The 21380-nt window shown below is 36.7% G+C and overlaps 1 protein-coding gene and 2 pseudogenes across 1 annotated transcript; 2 read left to right on the top strand and 1 right to left on the bottom strand.

Moving 5' to 3' along the window:
- The window catches only part of LOC104709040, a 9555-nt pseudogene extending 3696 nt beyond the window's left edge, over positions 1 to 5859 (top strand).
- LOC109128811 lies at positions 92 to 904 on the top strand (annotated as a pseudogene).
- On the bottom strand, positions 6275 to 10217 carry LOC104792971 (protein trichome birefringence-like 13). The gene is made up of 6 exons (XM_010519244.2): positions 9336 to 10217; positions 9034 to 9211; positions 8635 to 8775; positions 7390 to 7510; positions 7001 to 7135; positions 6275 to 6715 (listed from the first exon to the last, which is right to left on the bottom strand). The coding sequence occupies exons 1-6, from the start codon at positions 9736 to 9738 to the stop codon at positions 6455 to 6457; spliced, it is 1239 nt and encodes a 412-aa protein (XP_010517546.2). The 5' UTR covers positions 9739 to 10217; the 3' UTR covers positions 6275 to 6454.

Genomic DNA, 21380 nt, shown 5'->3' with positions numbered 1-21380 from the left:
ATGGTTGGGGCAGAGTAGATGGATCGAGCCGAGTTTAAAACGTTCAGATATGGAATTCATAGGCATAGGATACGAAAATAAGAATTACAAGATGGCTGGTTTTTGCCCTGGGAACGAAGATAAGACTGATGACATGTTGTGCACAATGTATGACTTTGCCTCGGATGTGTGGATAGACGACCTCCAGTCAAAATCTGATGAGGATAGCATATACGCTGAAAGTGTTGTATCCTTGAACTTTGTATTGGGTTTGCTCTCTGGACGAGACAGATCCCTTGTCTTACGACATTAGTACATTCGATTTTCCTACTGGATTATACTCTAGATTTTGTGATCTACCATGTGGGAGAAACCATGGTGGTGGGATGCTCTTGTCCTTAAAGTCTTTAGGGGAGATCAGTTTTCGTTGCTAAAGCAATGCATTGTAACAAAGAAGATTGAGATTTGGGCGACTGAGAACAAGATTAACTTTGAGAATGGTGATGATGTGGTTTGAATGAATTTCCTAACTTGCCCGAGTTAGTCGAGACCGTACGCTACTCTCAGCCAAGTTATTTCATCGATGGTAAGAGGCTCGTGGTGTGCTCTTGCGACAGCACTGGTCAGNGGTTTGAATGAATTTCCTAACTTGCCCGAGTTAGTCGAGACCGTACGCTACTCTCAGCCAAGTTATTTCATCGATGGTAAGAGGCTCGTGGTGTGCTCTTGCGACAGCACTGGTCAGGCTTGGATCTATGTTTTGGGGGAAGATAAGTTGATCAGTAAAACTCGTATATTAGATTATGTGGTTGATCCTTGGCCTTTGCATTGTACCTTTGTTCCCACTTTGGTTCCGGTTCCTGCTCGAGGCGTAAGAGAAAAACTGGCAGAATTTGAATTTTATTACATGTTTGGTACGTTATAGGGAAAGCTATATTTGATTTGAATTTTTGTGTTTTTGACTACCATCTTCTTTGCTTAAACTAGAGATTTTACTAAATTTCACTCTCTTTTCCTTTGGAAAATAAATTCTTTTGGGTGAACGAAACAGCAGACGTTAGCTGAGCTACCCGTCTTTACAGCGAAATTGATTGTGATGATTGAGAATCCACAATAAGATCAGCTCGACTCGGTTCTTAGGAGATCATAAGTAGGATAACACTTTTGTCAGATGGTTAATCAAATTTGTCCAATTCTGGTCTACAGTTTACCATTTTACAATACAACAATAAAAAAAAAAACTATTTATTCCTTATTATGTCTTCCTTTCAATAAAGCGTAGCAATTAGGAAAAAGGAAGATATTGACCAAAGCACAAGGTCCGAACCATCATATATAGCTTCACTCGTACCACGTTATAATATTTTGATGCAGCAACTGGAATCACAATTTGATTCCATGTGAAGTTAAAAAGTTCTCACTTTATTACAGAAATTGTTGAACCTCATTTTCTTGATCGTTTGGTAAATATGTAATGGATTACTTTTATTGAAATGTCGTATTTTTCTAGAGCTATCAATTATAATAACGAAGTAGACTTTGATTATTCCAAAGTCGCTGCAAGAAACAATTACCATGCCATTATCGGTCTCACTGTCGTTTTTGGTGAACAAGTGGAAAAGAATGGTGACGTTGTGGCTTGTGTGGTGCTAGTCCACTGACATATCAAATCTGATTTGGTTCATGTTTTCTTTATTTATTTAAAAATATTTAAAAGTATTAAAATAATTCCATTATTTTCTACTTTAAGATCATTAATCGAAAATAATTCATGATAAATTCTTTACTCAAAAACTAGAAAATTCATCAAAATGATTAAAAACACACTAAACATATTGTCTCATCAAATTTAAGTCCAGTTATGGAGTATAATTTTAGTGGCGGCGAAGCATATAGATTCATAATACAGGAAAATCAGTAAAAGGTACGCCCCCACTTTTCTCAAAAATGATTTAAGAACCTATATATTTTTTAATGAGTTCACTTTAGGAAAAAAGTACACAAAACCACAACATTAAGAAATGTAAAAGTGTTCGTGATAACTTATAAAAACGCCAGAGATAAGAGAGTTTTAAGGATGCTCACGAATTTTTGTTGTTTTCATTACATTCTCCGACACAATTACATAGATAATCACTAAACACTAAAATATAATACTCATTTCGTTTTAAATATATATAATATTTTAGCTAAAACACACACAAAAATTAATAAATGACTACTTCTACAAAATTTAACCAGTTAGAAAACAAAATTGCACAATATAAAATATAAAATATAAAATTAATATAAAAGTTACATAAAACTTAAAACCATCATATATTATGAAACAAAAGTATTTTTCTAAAACATCTTATAATATAAAACAAAAGAAGTAAAAAATAAAAAAAATATATTCACGTTGTATTTATATAAACTGAACAAAATAAGCAAAACTGATATGAACCAAAGTTTGGTAATTCGGTTAATAAGGTGAAACCAGTCATCATGATTTCATCCCGTAACCGGTTGGGTTTTTGTCTTAGATTTGAAAAAAAAAAAAACAAGTTCTAGTCAGTTTAATTAAAACAGCTGAAATTATTATTAATTTAAATACTCTTTACATTATATTAAGTATTGTTGTGTAAATTAACGAATGGTTTAGGCTTGTTCATTTGTTTATTTTGGTATTTGGTTTCAAACAGGTTATAATTATAATTGAATCATATTTAGGTTCATATTTTTGTGTAAATATATTTGTTTTTAATTCAGTTTATTATAATAAATCCATACAAAAAAAAAGAAATTTCTTTAGTACAAACCAGTTATATTGTATTTTCTCAAAATTTGGGCTTAACATAATTTTGTTTGTATCTATTAATGCTCAGGTCAAAATTTTGTGTTGAAGTGATTATCTATGTGGTAGAGAAGAATATGGTGAAACAATAGAAGATAATATGCGGGAAGTGTCTTTAATCAATTGGTTATAACACCACATATGTGACCGATCCTACCGAAATTCGACTCCACTCCACTAAATCTTGTTATCCCATATTGTAGGGATTGGTTATAGATTGGACCTTATCAATTCAATGATCACCAAGAAAAAAATGGTGCGTCTTAAAAAATTTCTTAGCTTTGTTTAATATGTTTTTTTTTTTTTTTGAAAAAGACATGATTCTTTTGAATTTAGCTGGTTATGTAATCTGCGATAGTTCCTTTAGACTTTGTTAATGTTGTGGTTTATTTGTCTCATATCAAAAGGTGAAAGTTTAAACACATAAAAATGGTTAAACCATGAGTTATGTAAGACTTTTCTTTATTTTTTTATGGCCACACAAACCGTGGGACACAGTAGTTTTCAATTAAAATCTCTATATAAACCATGTTTACGAACCCTAAAATCATAATACAAAAAAATGAATTTCATTAGCTATTCTTGCATTCTAATAATCTTGGCATTTCTTGTAGGTGTTCTAGTTGTTCCCTCGAAGGCTCAAGACAGCCCACAAGACTTTTCATTCATCAAGTAATTCTTGAGATGGTTTGGAGCTTCAGACTTTTCATTCATCAAGTAAATCCACACACCACGAGAATAATCATCAACTATGTTGAGGAAGAAACGTGAACCGCAATATGTTGGTGTCTTGTAAGGACCCCATAAGTCACAATGAATCAACTGAAAAATCCTTGTTGTTTTATTCTCACTAATCGGAAAACTCGATCTGGTTTGCTTAGCACGGAGACATGTATCACACGCTTTATTTGAAAATGTAGATGAAATAACATTGGAAACGGGAAGTAGACCAACAATTTTAGCAGCTGGATGACCCATACGATTGTCCCAGAGCTCAAATGACTTTGCATCTCTAACATCTACGGACGCATCTAACTCCATGCTCCTAAAACGAAAAGTCCCTCCCATACATTTACCAACTCCCGTCACCGTCCTCGTAGTACAGTCCGGAACAACAAGGAAATAATCAGCTAACTGTACTACGCACCGATTCTCATCCATCAACTGACTAAGTGAGATTAGATCAGACTGAAATCCCTCTACATAATAAACCCACCGCAAAGTCAAATTCGGGCCAAGCCTAACAAACCCCTCTTGTACTGAAATACATTCTCTACCATCAGCCACAACTACCCCAATTGGAGACATATCTTTAACATCCGTTAAGAAATCTATATGTCCTGTCAAATGATGAGACGCACCCGTATCCAAGATCCAGAAAGGTGTAGAGCACTTACCGGTTAGTTTTTCAGGTTCATTGATCTTCCCCGTATTGAGAAGACGCTTGATGGCTTGCCATTGAGAGTCGCTAACATGGACTCCATCACGATCGTTGTCAGTCACCACATAATTAGCACTTGCAGAGTTGGACGGAGTGGCAACATGAACGACATTGGCAAAAGCGACTCCACGGCCACGTCCAACAACACCATTAAAACCGCCGCGACCACGACCACGAGAAGTGGAAGCACGCGATCGTGGTCTATCTCCCCACCACTCTGGATAACCGATTACACCATAACAGCTATCCGCGGTATGACCGGTACGATTGCAGTGCTTACACACGACACTCTTGTCTCTTTCTTCTCTACGAAACTGTTGAGTAGCTTGAACAGCAAAGGCACTTACTTCAGCAGTTTCTTCACGACTCTTAGTACCATTCTTCACCAGATCTTCTTCTTGACGGACAATGTTGTAAACTTCCTCCAAAGACTGACTTGGGACTCGCGAGACTAAGGTTGATCTCACGGTTCGGTACAACGTATCATCAAGTCCAAATAGGAATTGATGCACTTTATCCTCCTCTCGATCTCTCTCTTGAAGAGTTCCAAGATCACACTCGCATTTTCCACATTTCCACAGTCGTAGTGGACGGTAGCTAGCCATACTATCCCAGATGCGAGTTAGCTTCCCAATGTAAGTCTCAATCGGGAGACCTCTTTGTTTACAGCAAGCAAGATCGGCCTTGATTTGCTGAATTCGGGGTCCGTTAGTGACCGAGAACCTCTTGTTCAAATGATCCCACAGATCCTTAGCCACATCTCGGTGAGAAATATTAGATCGGAGTGTCGGATCAATAGACATCTTGATCCAAGACACTAGAAGCGCCTGAATGGTCCACCAATCCTCCAGATCTGGTGAACCCTCTGCTGGTCGTGCAATGGTTCCGTTAAGGAAACCAAACTTTTTCCGAGAACACAAAGCTGTCTTCATCCCACAAGCCCACTCATCATAGTTTGCACCTGTGAGCAGTGGATGTGAGATTATAGCTCCTGGATTATCTGCCGCCGTCAAGTCGTAAGGAGAGATGGTTCGTCGCACCTCCATTGTGGTCGTTGTCGTCGGGGTCGAGTTCGAGTTCGTTGGTGGAATCACATCGTCGGTCGCCATTGTCTGTCGTGAATGTGTTTAGCCACTTGTTTTTTTTTTTTTTTATGGTGAATTATATTTACTCTGATACCATAAAGAATCGTAGACAATGAGGGCCAAAAGTTTTCATCTTGCATTGCATATTGCTTTACAAGGCTTTAATAGGCTACAAGAGGATCGAATAATATCTAATTACAATGAATGCAGAATCCCAATCATATCACAATCATATCACGTAATCTTTGTCAACTTGATACGCAAGTATCCGAACTGAAATCACTAATAATTATACCATAAAGCTTTGACTGAGATCGATGAAGAAGGTACTGAAGCTGCGGCTGCTACTGGTCCAGTTTTGAGTGTTACCGGCAGCTGTACGGAGCCGTAGAAGATAGTTTTTGTGGCGGATCATCCATTTCTCTTTTTGATTTAGAGAAGACAAAACTGGAACTGTTTTGTTTGCTGGTCAAATGTTCGATCCTTCCACATCTTCTTCTGCATTGGACCGGCCTTAAAAGGATAAGGGTTTGGTATTTTAGTTTTGGTTTTTGCTAGTTTTGGATTATAGTTGATGAATTAGAACCGACATTGGATTGTTTCTAGTGGGCTGAGGGTTTCATTTCTTTTAGGAAGTGATTTAATTTCTTTTGTATTTTTGAAAATTGGCATATGTTAAAATTTAATTATATAAAAACTTACATTCAATATTTGATTAGTGGCAGCTCAATCTGAAAGAGTGTCGATATGAACTTATGAAGCAAGGTTGTAAGGCTCTTCACTTGGTTTTGTAGAATAACCGGATCCTTCAGATCAAATCTTGCTTACGCTGAGATGCAACCAAATGTTTTTGGTTCTGTCTCTCAGGGTCTTCGATGGCCACCGGGTATTTGGGAGGAGTTGCGTGAGTAGTCATTGTTTTTCCGGTTACGGTGAGATGCAACATGAATATGATCATGTTTATTACAAACCTAAGAAACTTTTTTGAGCCCATAAATTTTTTGTTAACCGTAGGCCAAAAAAATACTAAAAAAAATGCAGACGACAACATCAAAATTTACATGAGTATGACTGACGCTAGACCCAACAAATCAAAACATGTTATTTTGATTACTAAGCTTTGATCCCATGGAGAGTTGCGACGAATAAATCATTCCAAGTGTCGGTGATGCCCGGAAGGCACCAATGCATGCAATCATCGTGATTCTTACCACCAGCTGCTGCCGGATGAGCATCGGCTCTGTACTCACTCATTCGAGTTATGTCCAAAACGTGGAAGCTGCTTCTACTCTCAAGGGAGTTATGGAGGTGTTGATTCACCAGACGAACCTCTACATTTGTCCCGTTGTTTCTCACCGAGAACAATTCTTCAACCTACCATTAAAATATGAAGACAGATAATAAGCGTCTCCTAACAATCTTAAATCTCTCAGCTCCTCTACCCATTATCTAGCTATCATGTTCTTTTATTACCCTGCCTATTGCCTATTACCAGTCCCATTATCTCATGTGATCACTGGTTCGAACTTGGAAGTACCCATACTGGCCAGACCAAACTAATGATTTCATGTAGCTTTCATGAGTGACTCGGTATGAGTATGTCATTTATAACACAATTAACTATTAGTTCAGCCACTAAATTGACAGAAACTGACTTACATTTCCAGGTGACAAAGGTTGCAGTCGTTGACAAGTACCACCTTGGTCCCAGTCACCTCCATCAAAGTGCCTAGGTGATTGTGTCCTGAAGAATATGATTCCTCCAGGCCGCTTTGTTTTCTCCACAAAATTTACCTATTACAATAGTAGAACGTCGTATGAGGATCACAATATTTCACTACCACTAGTTTATCATATTGCGCAGTTTGGTGTTGGCTCAAAGACTGATTCTTCAACACAAAACGCTATAAAGTCACACAATAGTAGCCCACAAATGTCATAGCACATGTTCACTTTTGTAAACATATAATCTAGTAGGGTTGGTAACGGCAGTATCTCAAGTTGCCTCGCAATAACACAGGAAAACAGAGAAATACAGAACAGCATACCATATGGTTTAGAACCCTATCCAGGCCAGCAGCAGGATTTATAGGTGGGAGTATTGGCCGGCCGCCTTCAAAGAAAAGCATAGGTGATTTTGAAGGATCAAATTTTGATGGCGCCCACCACCTTACATAAAATGGACAACAAAAGGTTATCAACATCACAAGTTGACAAAACAAATTTTTGTTTAACTGAAAGATGACAAACCAAGGTATCATTTATCTGATAAAACAAGACTAACTTGCACTCGTGAAAAAGAATGCAGAGATCAACACGAGAAAGAAATACTGCAAATATTTTGGCAAGTTGAAGGAGTTCCTTTCCATGAATCATGACAGAGTCATATATATGTATGTTTAAACTTAGAGAGCAGTGAATCAACTGGAACAGAAAGTAGTTTAAAACTTGAAAATTTCCCAGTTTCCTCTATAATTTTTTGAGCCTTAATATCTCTAAATACAGAAAACATGAACCAGTAGTAAACAAACTTAGTGACTATGGTCATATGGCATCGATCTAGTGTTGGGCTAAATCAGATGATAAAGCATTTAACTAGTTCAAAATAGTTTCATTTACATCAGACAAGAAACAGAAAAGGGTATTTTACCAGTGCCCGGTGTTCAAAATGAGAATGTCATGGAAGCTTGAAGCCTTTACCCATGAGCTGTCTGGAATATCAACATCAATTCTATACCCCTCTTTAAATCCAAGTGATTCTAGCTCACCACCATTAGCATTAGCTGACCACCTGAACCAACAGCGAGGGAAAATATGTCTGATCAGTTTGATAACCATATAAAACCATGGTATTCCTACACTGTGCACACCACTGAGAAGCTACAAGAACATGATCCTATGAATTTTACTATACAAATACGAATCTTTGGGAGGAAGCAGAACAGAGTAAACAATCATAGAACACATTTCAGATTATACACTACAATATTATCTAATTATCACTTTCTCAAACAAAAGATACNGAGTCATATATATGTATGTTTAAACTTAGAGAGCAGTGAATCAACTGGAACAGAAAGTAGTTTAAAACTTGAAAATTTCCCAGTTTCCTCTATAATTTTTTGAGCCTTAATATCTCTAAATACAGAAAACATGAACCAGTAGTAAACAAACTTAGTGACTATGGTCATATGGCATCGATCTAGTGTTGGGCTAAATCAGATGATAAAGCATTTAACTAGTTCAAAATAGTTTCATTTACATCAGACAAGAAACAGAAAAGGGTATTTTACCAGTGCCCGGTGTTCAAAATGAGAATGTCATGGAAGCTTGAAGCCTTTACCCATGAGCTGTCTGGAATATCAACATCAATTCTATACCCCTCTTTAAATCCAAGTGATTCTAGCTCACCACCATTAGCATTAGCTGACCACCTGAACCAACAGCGAGGGAAAATATGTCTGATCAGTTTGATAACCATATAAAACCATGGTATTCCTACACTGTGCACACCACTGAGAAGCTACAAGAACATGATCCTATGAATTTTACTATACAAATACGAATCTTTGGGAGGAAGCAGAACAGAGTAAACAATCATAGAACACATTTCAGATTATACACTACAATATTATCTAATTATCACTTTCTCAAACAAAAGATACAGGAACACCAAAGAGAACTTAGCTTACCTACCATAACGTGCCAAGAGATTTGTTCGATGATACGCAATGGTCAGATTATACTGCAAAAATGTGAATCCACGATCTGCACCCACTGGTCGCCACTTCTTCAGTTCACCCGTCACACTCTTTAACATACAAAATAGTGATACAAACATGTTTCTATTCAAGGAATCACCCACAAATCCTGCACTGTTCAAAAACAAAAATCTTAAGATGTATAGAGAACTCAGCAGAGTAATTGGAAACCATAGCTTCTGATTACTCAAAATTCCAAACAACAAAAGATCAGATTCGAGAACAAAGCGTACCAATGTTGGTATTTCGATGAGTCTCAAGAAACTCGAGTGGATCAAACGAAGGAAGATCACAGTCCTTAGGCTTCCAACGCCACTTAGAGATCTCAAGGCCATTGATTTTGTTGTTACGAACGCAGTTCCATCCTTTGAAGATCTCTTTACAACTACTATCGTACCTAGCGGATCTGAAGTTGGAATCGTAGATCCATGAGCCGTCGGATAAGTCGCAAGTGGAGGAGACAGCAGTGCGGGAAGCGTCGTCGGATCTCGGGGTGAAGACGGTGGCGGAGCGGTGAGTGTTGGGAGAGGAGAGAGAAGCGCGACGGGATAGAGAGAGGAGGAAGAAGATGGAGATGAAACAGAGAAGGGAGAGTAGAGGGAAGAGTGGGAGTTTGTTGGGTGAAGTCGTAGCCATGGCTGTGCTCTTTTAGCTCATCTTTCCTCAGAAGTTCTCAGCCATGGCGGAGGAGATTTGGGCATTAGTGAGAGAGGTTAAACCAAATTTTGGTTAAATTATATTTAACCAAAAACAAACATTGTTTTACATTAGCACCATTTTGCCCAATAACCAAATTCAAAATTTTTAATTAAGAATATTGTAAATTATTTTAAAAAATTAGGAAAATAAGATGAGGGGTAAAGAGAATTACCATTTTAATGTTGATGATAGGATAGTTAGTAGTGGTTAGTGATAGTCGGCGATCGGAGAAGGTGGTGACCAGAGCGGTTGTTGGAAGAGGTGGTGGATACGGTAACCGGAGCAATTGTCGGAAGAGGTGGTGGTCGGAGAGGTTGCCGAAAAATGTGGTGGTAAGATGTGTCGGCTGAAGCGGTTGCCGGAAAACATGATGGCCGGAGGTGAGAGTAGGTGTGGTGGCCCGAAGAAGAGGTGGAATAGAGGTGAGAGTTGATATACAAGAGGGTTATTTTGTAATTATCATATAAAATACACAAAATATAACATTTTTTATGTTTAGCATGGTTATGAAGTGAATTAAAGAATCTTTTTGGTTATTTCAGCCAAAATTCTCTTTACATCAATATGTAACCTTTTTCTAAATATAACATAGAACTGTTTTTTAAACCACAAACAACCCCAAAATTTAAATTCGAATATCGAACCATGGAGGCAAGGAACTAATTTCAAACTTAATTAGTTGAACCCAATTCTTTGACGGATGAGATTTTTTTATAACAACGACCAATGATGCAATTGAGTTGTTTTATGAGAGTAGTTTGGATCTTTGGGACTTCCTCATCTCTTCTAAGTTGTGCTTTCGCGAGATAGTGTGAATTGAGTAAGTCTCACAACCTATAGGAAAAGATCCTTACAAATCTAAAAAACCTTGCTGTACATTTCCTGTTATACCATTAAAAGCAAAATATCACGTTTTGGCAGCACATCAAGGTCTTTACCATTGAGATAAAGAAGAGCACACATCATTTCAGTTATTAGTCGAACACATTACATAGAAAATCATACATTACCTTCTCAGATCATAAGTACAATACACTACCACAATAAATCTATAGCCACAGGCTAAGAAACATGACTCACTAGGCACAAAGGAAACTAACTAAAGCACAAAGAAAACTGACGACTTACCCATCAATGGAAGATGAAACAATGTCTTCCGATCCCTAGAAAGAGCAACGCCGGTGACTTCCTTTGATAACCTATCAAAGTACGACGTTTACTTCCGTCCACCAAGTCCCACACAAGGAAAGAACAATCCTAGCTCGCAGATATGAGTCTTCCTTGAAGGTATCGAGCGTTAGGGGGAATCCATGCAAGTGGAGTCTTCCCATAATGAGTCAAGACTACAAACGTTTTCACCAAGATCAGAGGGATCCAGTGACCAGATCCTAATGCTTCTGTCTCTTGATCCTAATGNGAATACCTTTCAAAAGGTTGAACGTAATCTAGATTCCTCAATATGTAATTGTGAGCTGCTCGACAATAGCTATGATCTTCCCACCAAACTTCCTTTACCTTTCCAGCAAGTCTTCCTATTTGAGTAAAGATATCTGGAACATCAGGAACGTTATATGTAGGTGCAACGCCTCCGTCATCATATCATCGAGTACGTGTTTTTTTGGTTCTCACGGTGGGGCTAAAGTAGTATGATGTGAAGTGAGACGTTTCCTCTGTTAAACTCCCGACGACTATTGACCCCTCAACTCTGGCAAGATTTTTGGCATTTGCTTTAAGAGCTTTCATAAACCGCTCAAAAGGATACATCCAACGAAATTGCACTGGGCCACCAAGATCAGCTTCATGTGGTAGATGGACTGGAAGATGTTCCATCACGTCAAAAAAAGCAGGGGGAAAGATTTTCTCCAAGTTACAAATTAACACTGGAATATTATCTCGTAACTGCTGTATGACTTCACTGGTCAATGTTCTAGTGCATAAGTCCCGGAAAAAAACTCCGATACCTACAACCAATGAATAACAAATTCATGGGTGAATTAATTAAATAAGTATATATATCAATATATAAATATATATGTATATATATATATATCATTATATACTTATATACCTGCAATAGCTTCATGAACGTGTTTTGGCAAGAGCTCAAGAAATATAAATGGTAGTAGCCGTTGCATGAAGACATGACAATCGTGGCTCTTCATACCTGAAAATTTTTGGCCTTGCTCTACACATCTTGAAAATTTAGAGACAAATCCATCTGGAAACTTCACTTCAGATTTAACCCACTCGAACAACACCTTCTTAGCCTCTACTGACAATCGAAATTGGGGTACTGGTAATTTCCCATCTCTTGTAAGATGTAACTCGATCCTTGCACATATTTCCGCCAAATCCAACCTAGATCTCCTGCTATCTTTTGTTTTACCCTGCACATTCAGAAGCGTAACGATGAAATTATCGAAAAAGTTTTTCTCGATGTGCATCACGTCAAGATTGTGCCGCAATAGAAGATCTTTCCAATATGGAAGCTCCCAAAAAATACTCAGTTTGTGCCAATTGTGAGCGCTTCCATATCCATCTGGCATGTTTGCTGGTGTGTGATAGTTACCCCCACGTTTACAGGTTTCTTGAGCTCCATAGTAATCAATCTGCTCAACTAAATCATTTGCAGAGACATAAGTTGGTGGAGGAACATGAACAACTTTATTCTTTGTAAACAACTTCTTGTTCCTCCGGTACGGATGATGCAAGGGAAGAAACCGACGATGACAATCAAACCAACAAGGTTTTCGCCCATACTTTAACTGAAATGCCTCTGTACGTTCCATACAATAAGGACATGATAATCTTCTGTGTGTTGTCCACCCAGATAACATTCCGTACGCAGGGAAGTCACTAATCGTCCACATTAGCACTGCCCACATATTGAAATTCTGTTTTCTCGATGAATCGAACGTCTGAACACCTTCATACCACAATTGCTTCAGCTCATGAATCAGAGGCTGTAAGAAGATATCTAGAGATCGCTTTGGATGCTTTGGACCTGGTACCAAAATACTCAAGAACAGAAATTCGCTTTGCATACACATATCTGGAGGAAGATTGTATGGCGTCAATATAACAGGCCATAAAATATACTGCCTCCCTGACATACCAAATGGACTAAAACCATCTGTACACAACCCAAGATAAACATTCCTACACTCTTGAGCAAAGTCAGGATATACCGATTGAAAATGTTTCCACGCCTTTGCATCAGATGGGTGTGTAATTTCTCCTTCTTCAGTAGAATGTTCTGCATGCCATCTCATTGCCGCTGCAGTCCGTTTTGATTGGTATAGGCGTTTCAATCTATCAGCAACAGGCAAGTACCACATACGTTTATATGGCACTCGCGTCCTTCCTTGTGTAGGTTGATATCTCGGCTTCCCGCAAAACCGACATTCCTGCAGCTTAGCATCATCTTTCCAAAAAATCATGCAATAGTCAACGCACACATCAATCATTTCAGATGGTAATCCAAGACTCGCAACCAACTTCTGTATTTCATAGTAGTTCTCAGCCGATACATTATCAGCTGGCAAATACTCTTTAATGAGTTCAGCCCAAGAATCCATGCAATTCTCACTTAAGTTATTATCAGCTTTAATTGTCATCATCCTAGATGCCAATGATAACTTAGAATGCCCTTCTCTACATCCATCGTAAATAGGTTGATTTGCAGCATCTAACATAGTATAAAAACGTTGTGCATCTACGTTGGGTTCTTCCGTATTATTCTCAGGAAATGCAGCAGTAGTTTCATGAAATGCATCATTAACCATATCATGAAATCTATTTTCCTCATTATACCCATAAAAACCAAATTGATCAGATTCTTGATGCCCATAATTACTAGGTTGATCAACAGCATAATTCATACTACTACTTCCAACGTTACTGCTACAACCCTCTCCATGACGAAACCATACATAGTAATTTGGCATAAATCCTCTATTATAAAGATGCTTCGTCACTAGATTAAATTCCAAATAATTAACGTTGAAGCAATTAGGACATGGACAAAATATTGTACTGTTTTGACGAGCAAAGTCTTGGTTTGTCGCCTGGTACATGAAAGCGCGCAACCCATCACAAAACTCTCTCGTCACATCACCGGTCTCCGGATCTCTGTGATTGTACATCCACCGTCACAATGTGTATATCTCATGCTGCCCGCCTCCAAACATTATTTTATAATTTAAAAGTGTTTAGGCTTTTTTTTTTAGCCTTTTTTTTCTTTCACAATATTTTTTTTCGTATTCAAAGTGTTTTTGTTGGAAGTGTTTTGTGTTGTGGTTTCCATGGATCATAAACTTGCTATTTATAGGCCTACTAAAAATAGTTGCTATGGATTTGCTAGGGAAATTTGCAAGGGATTTGCGAGGGATATTTTAAAATATTATTTTCTTGCAAGGGATTTGCGAGGCTTTTACTGTTTTGCCGACAAAACAGTTACACTCGGGAAAAACGTGGCTGCCGACATCATCGATCCTTGCAACTCCCTTGCAAATTTGCTACGGAAAATGTCATAGCTAATCCGTCGCAATATGCGAGGAAGTTGCGAGGTTTTTGCGAGGAAGTTTCGCGGAGTCGCAAATCTGTCGTAAATCCGTCGCAAATTTGCGAGGGATTTCACCGTTGCAAATTGTGCGAGGGAATTGCAAGTACCCTCGCTAAACTAGCAAACTACTCGCAAATCCGTCGCAAATTTGCGAGGGTATTTTGCCGTCGCAGATTTTCCTCGCAAATCGACTGTTTTCTTGTAGTGTCCCTATAAAAAGCAACACCGGTGACTTCCTTTGATAACCTATCAAAGTACGACGTTTACTTCCGTCCACCAAGTCCCACACAAGGAAAGAACAATCCTAGCTCGCAGATATGAGTCTTCCTTGAAGGTATCGAGCGTTAGGGGGAATCCATGCAAGTGGAGTCTTCCCATAATGAGTCAGACTACAAACGTTTTCACCAAGATCAGAGGGATCCAGTGACCAGATCCTAATGCTTCTGTCTCTTGATGAGATAGCTATAGTCTTCTCACCACATACACAAATTCCACGCACTTGAAATGTTCAAGGAGTCACACAAATCATAAGCATAAGGTACATCTTAACGATATATGCTGAAGAGTGTGTTAACAAGAAATCCAAAAAGTGAAACCTAAACGCAAAGATCTAATCGAAGGAAAGCCTAACATTAATATAAATTACCTGTTACTCTCAGTGAGTTGGTAAGCATAGCTACTCTTTTCAAAATTAGTTACAAGCATCTCATCATCTCATCATCTACTCTCTAGATATGGATAGATGCATCTGAACAAGTAATAACAATGTCACTACTTTTCAGAAACTTAACATCCCATACTATGTTTGGGTGTTTCAAACTCTGGACGCGCACTCCACCTATACCAGACAGTAACAACAAAATCAGAACAAGAAATACTGTAAGCTTATAAGATGATAGATGTTGTATATGTTAGGAATATTTCTATTTAGCTATTTAGGATTACAGTAAAACCTCTATAAATTAATACTCTATAAATTAATAAACACTATAAATTAATAAATTTTACTAGTCCCAAGTCGGGACAGTGTAAAAATTAACAAAATTCGATAAGATAATAAGATAATATTTTTTTTGAAATCCCCATGTAAAATATAGTCCCAATAATATCACAAATTAATAATCATGTAAATATATATATATGCTGATATAGTAAAGTATGTTTCTCTTAAACCTTATATATATATAAAAAATTGTTATGTTGTATCTTCAAACTATAATGATATAAAATATTCTATAACATTTCATAAAACAGCTAAAACTTTTTAAAATTTTCAATTTCTAAATATGCATCATTTACATTTTTATAGTTTGATAGACTATTAAAATACGAGAATTGATATTCTTATTCATAAATTTGAATATTTATGTCATATGTATAAGTGAATTTGTCTATAATATTTGTAATTCATTGTCAATAATATTTTTTAATTATTTCAAATTCAATTCCAATACCATAAAATTTACAACATCCAAAATTCTAATCTTATTTTGCAAAAATTGTCTCAATTCATAGTTTTTTAAAAATTAAACAATTAAAAATATACTTATAAATTAATAATTATTAATTTACACTATAAAATAATAATTATTAATTTATAGATAAATTAATATCACTATAAATTAATAAAATGTCTTGGTCCCAACATTATTAATTTATAGAGGTTTTACTGTATTTCTATTTTCTTATTTCCTTTTCTCTTAAAGTTTTACTTTACGTGTGATGATTATATATTAGAGATGAATTCTAGGTTGTAAGACTCATCCAAGCTAGAGAGTGCTTTGGAGGTTTCAATCGGATTAGGCCGAGTTCTCTTTGGGGAGTTTTTACTCTTGTTACTTTATTGTTCTGTTTCAATACTATTATAATAAAGGGGTATTGATATTTTCTGGTTTTGGGATTCTATCTCTAATAATTGGTCCGGCCTAAAGACGAACGCCTGAAGAATGGCACAGACACGACAAGCTGAACGTTTGGAAGAGTTAGAGAAGAATCAAAATATCTTCACTAAGAATCTTCAAACTTTAGAAAAGAATCATGAGGTTATGTCTTCAAAGATCGATGGTCTATATGCCAAATTTGATGAGATGAAACCCTTTTTAATCAATTCATGCTAGGTTCTGGTCAAAAGAGTGGGGTTACCTCAGACTCGCACGACCTCTCGTCAGCTTCTACAATTAAAAGTAACGACATGGGGCAGCAAGTTACGTTGGAAATTCCTCACAATGATAACCTATGTGTGTTGCGGCAAGTCGAGATGCCGAGTTTCAATGGTGAGGATCCACTTGGTTGGTTGGCACGAGCTGAGCAATAATTTTCACTTCAAGGCACAGATCTTGTAACATATGTGAACCAAATTGTGGGATTTGGAGATGGATGTCAATCTACACTAGAGGTGTAATTTATATTAATATTATATATAGATTAATTTTTTATTTTGTAATTTTTTATTCAGTAGTTAATTTGATATACCATCTAAATCCATTATATTATTTTTTTATCTAGAAATATATATATATATATATATATATATATATATATTTTCATCCCTATTTTTTCTTATGTCTCGTCCATATATAAATAAAATAAATGATTTACATATATTAGAAGTATACACGCGCATAATCACTAATATTTCCAAATATATATATACTTTTGCACAGATGTATTCGCTGACCATGAGAAAAAAAAGAGGAAAAAAGTGAAGCGTATACCTGAAATTGTTGAATATGATCATGAAATGCAGAGAGTGGGGATGGGTAGGGCAATGCCGGGATGCTTCTTAACAAAAACAACCAGAGGCCACAACACTATAACACACATGAAAAACAAACTTACACACACTCTATATAAACAAAAATAATAGCAGTCAAGCAATGAACCAACACCACAAGTTAAATCTAAATCCTTTTTTGGTGAATCGAACAAGTAAAGTAAGTCAAAACCCTAAGCTAGAATGATGGAACATATAGGTAAGACTTAACCCAAACATAAGGTGCAAACCCGAAGTAAGCAAGAAATCGAAGGATCAACTGAAGAAAGATACCAAATTATGTAACAAAAGGAGAAGACGTACGGAGGAACGGAAGGAGTATGACGACGAGTCGGCACTTCAGTCAAAAGAAACAGAGAGATTAGAGACAACATAAATGATGCCAGAACAACTCTCTCTCATGAGTACGCACCCCCTCTTATTTTTTGAAGACAAGTAGTTACTACTTTACTACTATAAGTCAAACTCTTATGTAACCAGTATAAGAATGAAGGCTTGTTAGCTTGAGATTACACTATATGTAGATAGTACATGAGACTCTAGGGTTATACTAATGACTATTGTAACCTTTACATATATACATACTACATTCCCCCTCAAGATGGAGGGACTTCTGTCACTCCAATTTTGTTAAACAACTCAAGAAATCTGGCCTTTGGGAGTGGTTTGGTGAGTGCATCCGCTAGCTGGTCCTTGGTAGAGACATGAGACACTCGTAGAGCACCAGATTGCACATGTTCGCAAATAAAATGGTAGTCAAGATGATGTGATCATGGATGGAGCTAATGAGGAAAAAGCTTGTAGTAGAACTTGAACCTGATGAATGTGTAGTTGAGCTTGAACCAGAGGAGCTTGTTGCGGAGGAATCACTGCTTGTACCTGAAGGACCAATGACTAGAGCAAAAGCAAAGCAGCTAAGGAATGCACTAAATGGGCTTATTCAAGAGCTTATGGTCAAAGAGAGCATGGGAAAACCTTTCGGGGATGATACCTATCAAGTCCAGCCCACTTTGAGCCTAATTCAAGTCCAAGAAAGCCCAAAATAATCCTTTTATTTTGTGGTCCAAGAGGAGTGACGAAAATAAAGTTCAAGAGTCACCTTGGGAAGGGAAACACCTAGAGTTGAATCTTCATTCAACTATCTATCTTTAATGTTTTAGTCTTCAAGAATAATTAGTACATGGCTTTGTTACCAAATTTCTTTCCTATATAAACTATGTAAGATCAATGAAATAATCATCCAACTTTTTATCAAAAACCTTTTCTTTTTGAGAGTGATTCTCTTCTGTTCTATGTGAACAAAACCGATTGCTTGGTGTGATTCCAACAATCAAAACGACTACTTGGTGTGATTCCAATAGTCAAAACCCCGATCTCTTTGGTGCGAGGCTGGGAGATCCGATCTTTTTGGTGCGAGGCTTAAAGATCAAACCGGTATTTCAAGAGTCTTTCCGCAACTCTTGTGTGACCTTTCGTTCCACCATCCTTATTCTTGAGGCTTCATCGTCTTTAGAATAAAGGTGTCTCTATCAACCAACTCAAAGGTGTCGAATCCTTGGGAGGATCATATCAAGTGGTATCAGAGCACACCTTTGAGTTTGGTATTTTATCATCCTATCATTTTCTATCTTTTCATCTTCTATCTATCATCTTTCTATCTTTCCATCTTCTTTNAAAAAAAAAAAAAAAAAAAAAAAAAAAAAAAAAAAAAAAAAAAAAAAAAAAAAAAAAAAAAAAAAAAAAAAAAAAAAAGAGAAAATAAATAGTTTTGTTCTATTTTTTTTTTTAAATCTACTTTTATCAATCTGTTCTATTTTATCTTTTGGTGTCTCGTTGAGTTTGATTCTGTTTCAATTGTTTTGGAAAATACATTGGGTTTGATTGGTTTATGTTCTATCAGAACCTTTGAGAGTCACTAGAACATATTTTGAGAGTTGAGAGTAAACACTTGTGAGTGAAACACTTGAGAGTAAACACTTGTGAGGAACTTTTACTTTTAACGAGTTTGTTCATTTTGCAGGTTTCTTTAATATGGCTGACAGAGAAAATAGCAATCATGAAGTAGAACAACTGGGGGGAGTTCAAAATATCCAAATGGAAGCGTTGTTGGGAGAAATGCAGCAGTTGATGAGGGTTGATATGAATGCCGTCTATGAGAGGATATATGAAGTTCAAGCAGAAGCACATCAAAGGCAACCACAAAATTTGTCTAATCAACCGAGGGGAGTAGGAGAACAGTTAAGACTACCAAGAGATGAAGGATCTGACGAATACTACAGTCGTAGTGGGAACTCATCTCAAGGAGGCCAAAGGAGACATAGACGTGTGCGAGAAGTCAGACAAAGAAACAATGACGACATTGGAGGAATGAAGTTTAAAATTCCACAATTCATTGGGAAGAACGATCCAGATGTCTACTTGGAGGCTTCATTGTTTTTAGAATCAAGGTGTCTCTATCAACCAACTCAAAGGTGCCGAATAATATGTTTCATCCGCGAATGAAACATGGGGTTGGCGCAAAGGTATGTAGCTCCAACATTATCACAGTAGATCACATGAGGTGCTGGTAAGCGGACACCAAGTTCCGTTAGCAACGCAATGAGCCATCGTAGTTCCACAGTTGTGTTAGCCACCGCCCTATACTCAGCCTCAGTAGACGATCTAGCAACCCCCTTCTGTTTCTTGGAAGACCAGGCAATTGGAGCGGATCCGAGGTAGGTGAGATAAGCATTTGTGGACACCATATCGTCATTGTCGTCGGCCCAGTCTGCGTCTGAAAACGCATGTAGAGTAAGTGGTGTGTTAGGACGAAGAAGAATGCCGTGTGAGTCAGTTCCGTCCAAATAATGGAGTATTCGTTTTGCAGCGTGCCAATGCAGATCACTCGGTCTATGCATGAATTGTGACAGCTTATTTAGCGCAGAAGCAATGTCCGGCTGTGTAAACGCTAAATATTGGAGGTTGCCGAGCACCATCCTATACTTAGTGGGTTCATCAAACGCAATTCCAGAGCGAAGAGACAACTTTGGACAGCATATAAATAAAGGGGTATCCCTCTCTTTGTAAATCATCCAACAATAATAAAATAACCCTACTTCTTCTTTGTTCTTGAGCATAACTCTAGCTTATTTTCCAAGAGATTTCAATTCCTTTTGTTCTTTAGCTTAGATCCGATTTCTTGAGAGAGAGTTCTTTTTAAGTTGTTTTCCTCTTAAAACAAATTCATTGTGAGAAACCACGTGTTTTCTTCCATTTTCCTTTGAAATTTGCGGTAGGAATTTGAATGTGTTCTAGTAGTGTATATTATGTAGTGCATAAGTAGTATGTTTGTGGTGTATCGTGTTATAGTGAAGTTAGGATATCATATTGTTAATTAAATTTTATGTAGTATAAAATATACAGATTTTTTTGACATGTCTATTTGGTTTGCAATGTATAGATAATAGTATTTGAAATTATTTAGAATTTTTAAAATTATATGTGTATACTATATTGTGACACTTGTATTTTAGTTTGTTTAATCTATTTATAATTAGAAACTTTGGAATATACAGTTTTGTTGTGCATATAATCCTTTTAATTTTAGACGTTTAAAACTTTCAGTTGATCCATACTAATGTTTTCCTTTGTTATTATTATGATACATATGTGTATATAGATATGTTAGCAATGAGCAAATGAAATTAAATAATATTTTTTGGTTATAGAGAGATATATGGGTCATGTCTTCTTCTTCTATAATTGGGAAAGTTGATTTATTTATTTATTTTGGTCTCAACCGACTAAATAGGTAAGATCTGGAAAAATATCGGATCCAAAAATATTTAGGATATCAATGGGCTTGGGCCTTTGTAAGAGAGAGTACTTTGAACAAACCAAAGTTTTACAAATTTTTATTAAATTAATAATTAATGTCAATGGCATACTTGTAAATAAGTTTGAACTTCAGAATTAATTTCATAAATGTCTCCAAAAATGTATATATAGATTATTCCACCAAATCACAATCACAACCTTATCACATTGTACTCGAATACACCAAAATATCAAATCTCTAACTTGTACTAAAAAAATGTCAAAAAACTCATTGCTAAATAATCTGACTAAGGTAGTGAATGGTTACCATGAACCCCACGGTTTTGTCCGTTTGTGGTTTTGTCCATAGTTTATTTACCATTCAGTTTCGGACCACAATAAAGTAGACTAAAAAAAAAATTAAAAAAAAAAAAAAAAAAAAAGCGG

This window comes from Camelina sativa, chromosome 1, assembly GCF_000633955.1.
Source record: "Camelina sativa cultivar DH55 chromosome 1, Cs, whole genome shotgun sequence".
Lineage (NCBI taxonomy): Eukaryota > Viridiplantae > Streptophyta > Magnoliopsida > Brassicales > Brassicaceae > Camelina > Camelina sativa.
This window is presented reverse-complemented; position numbering and strand designations above follow the sequence as displayed.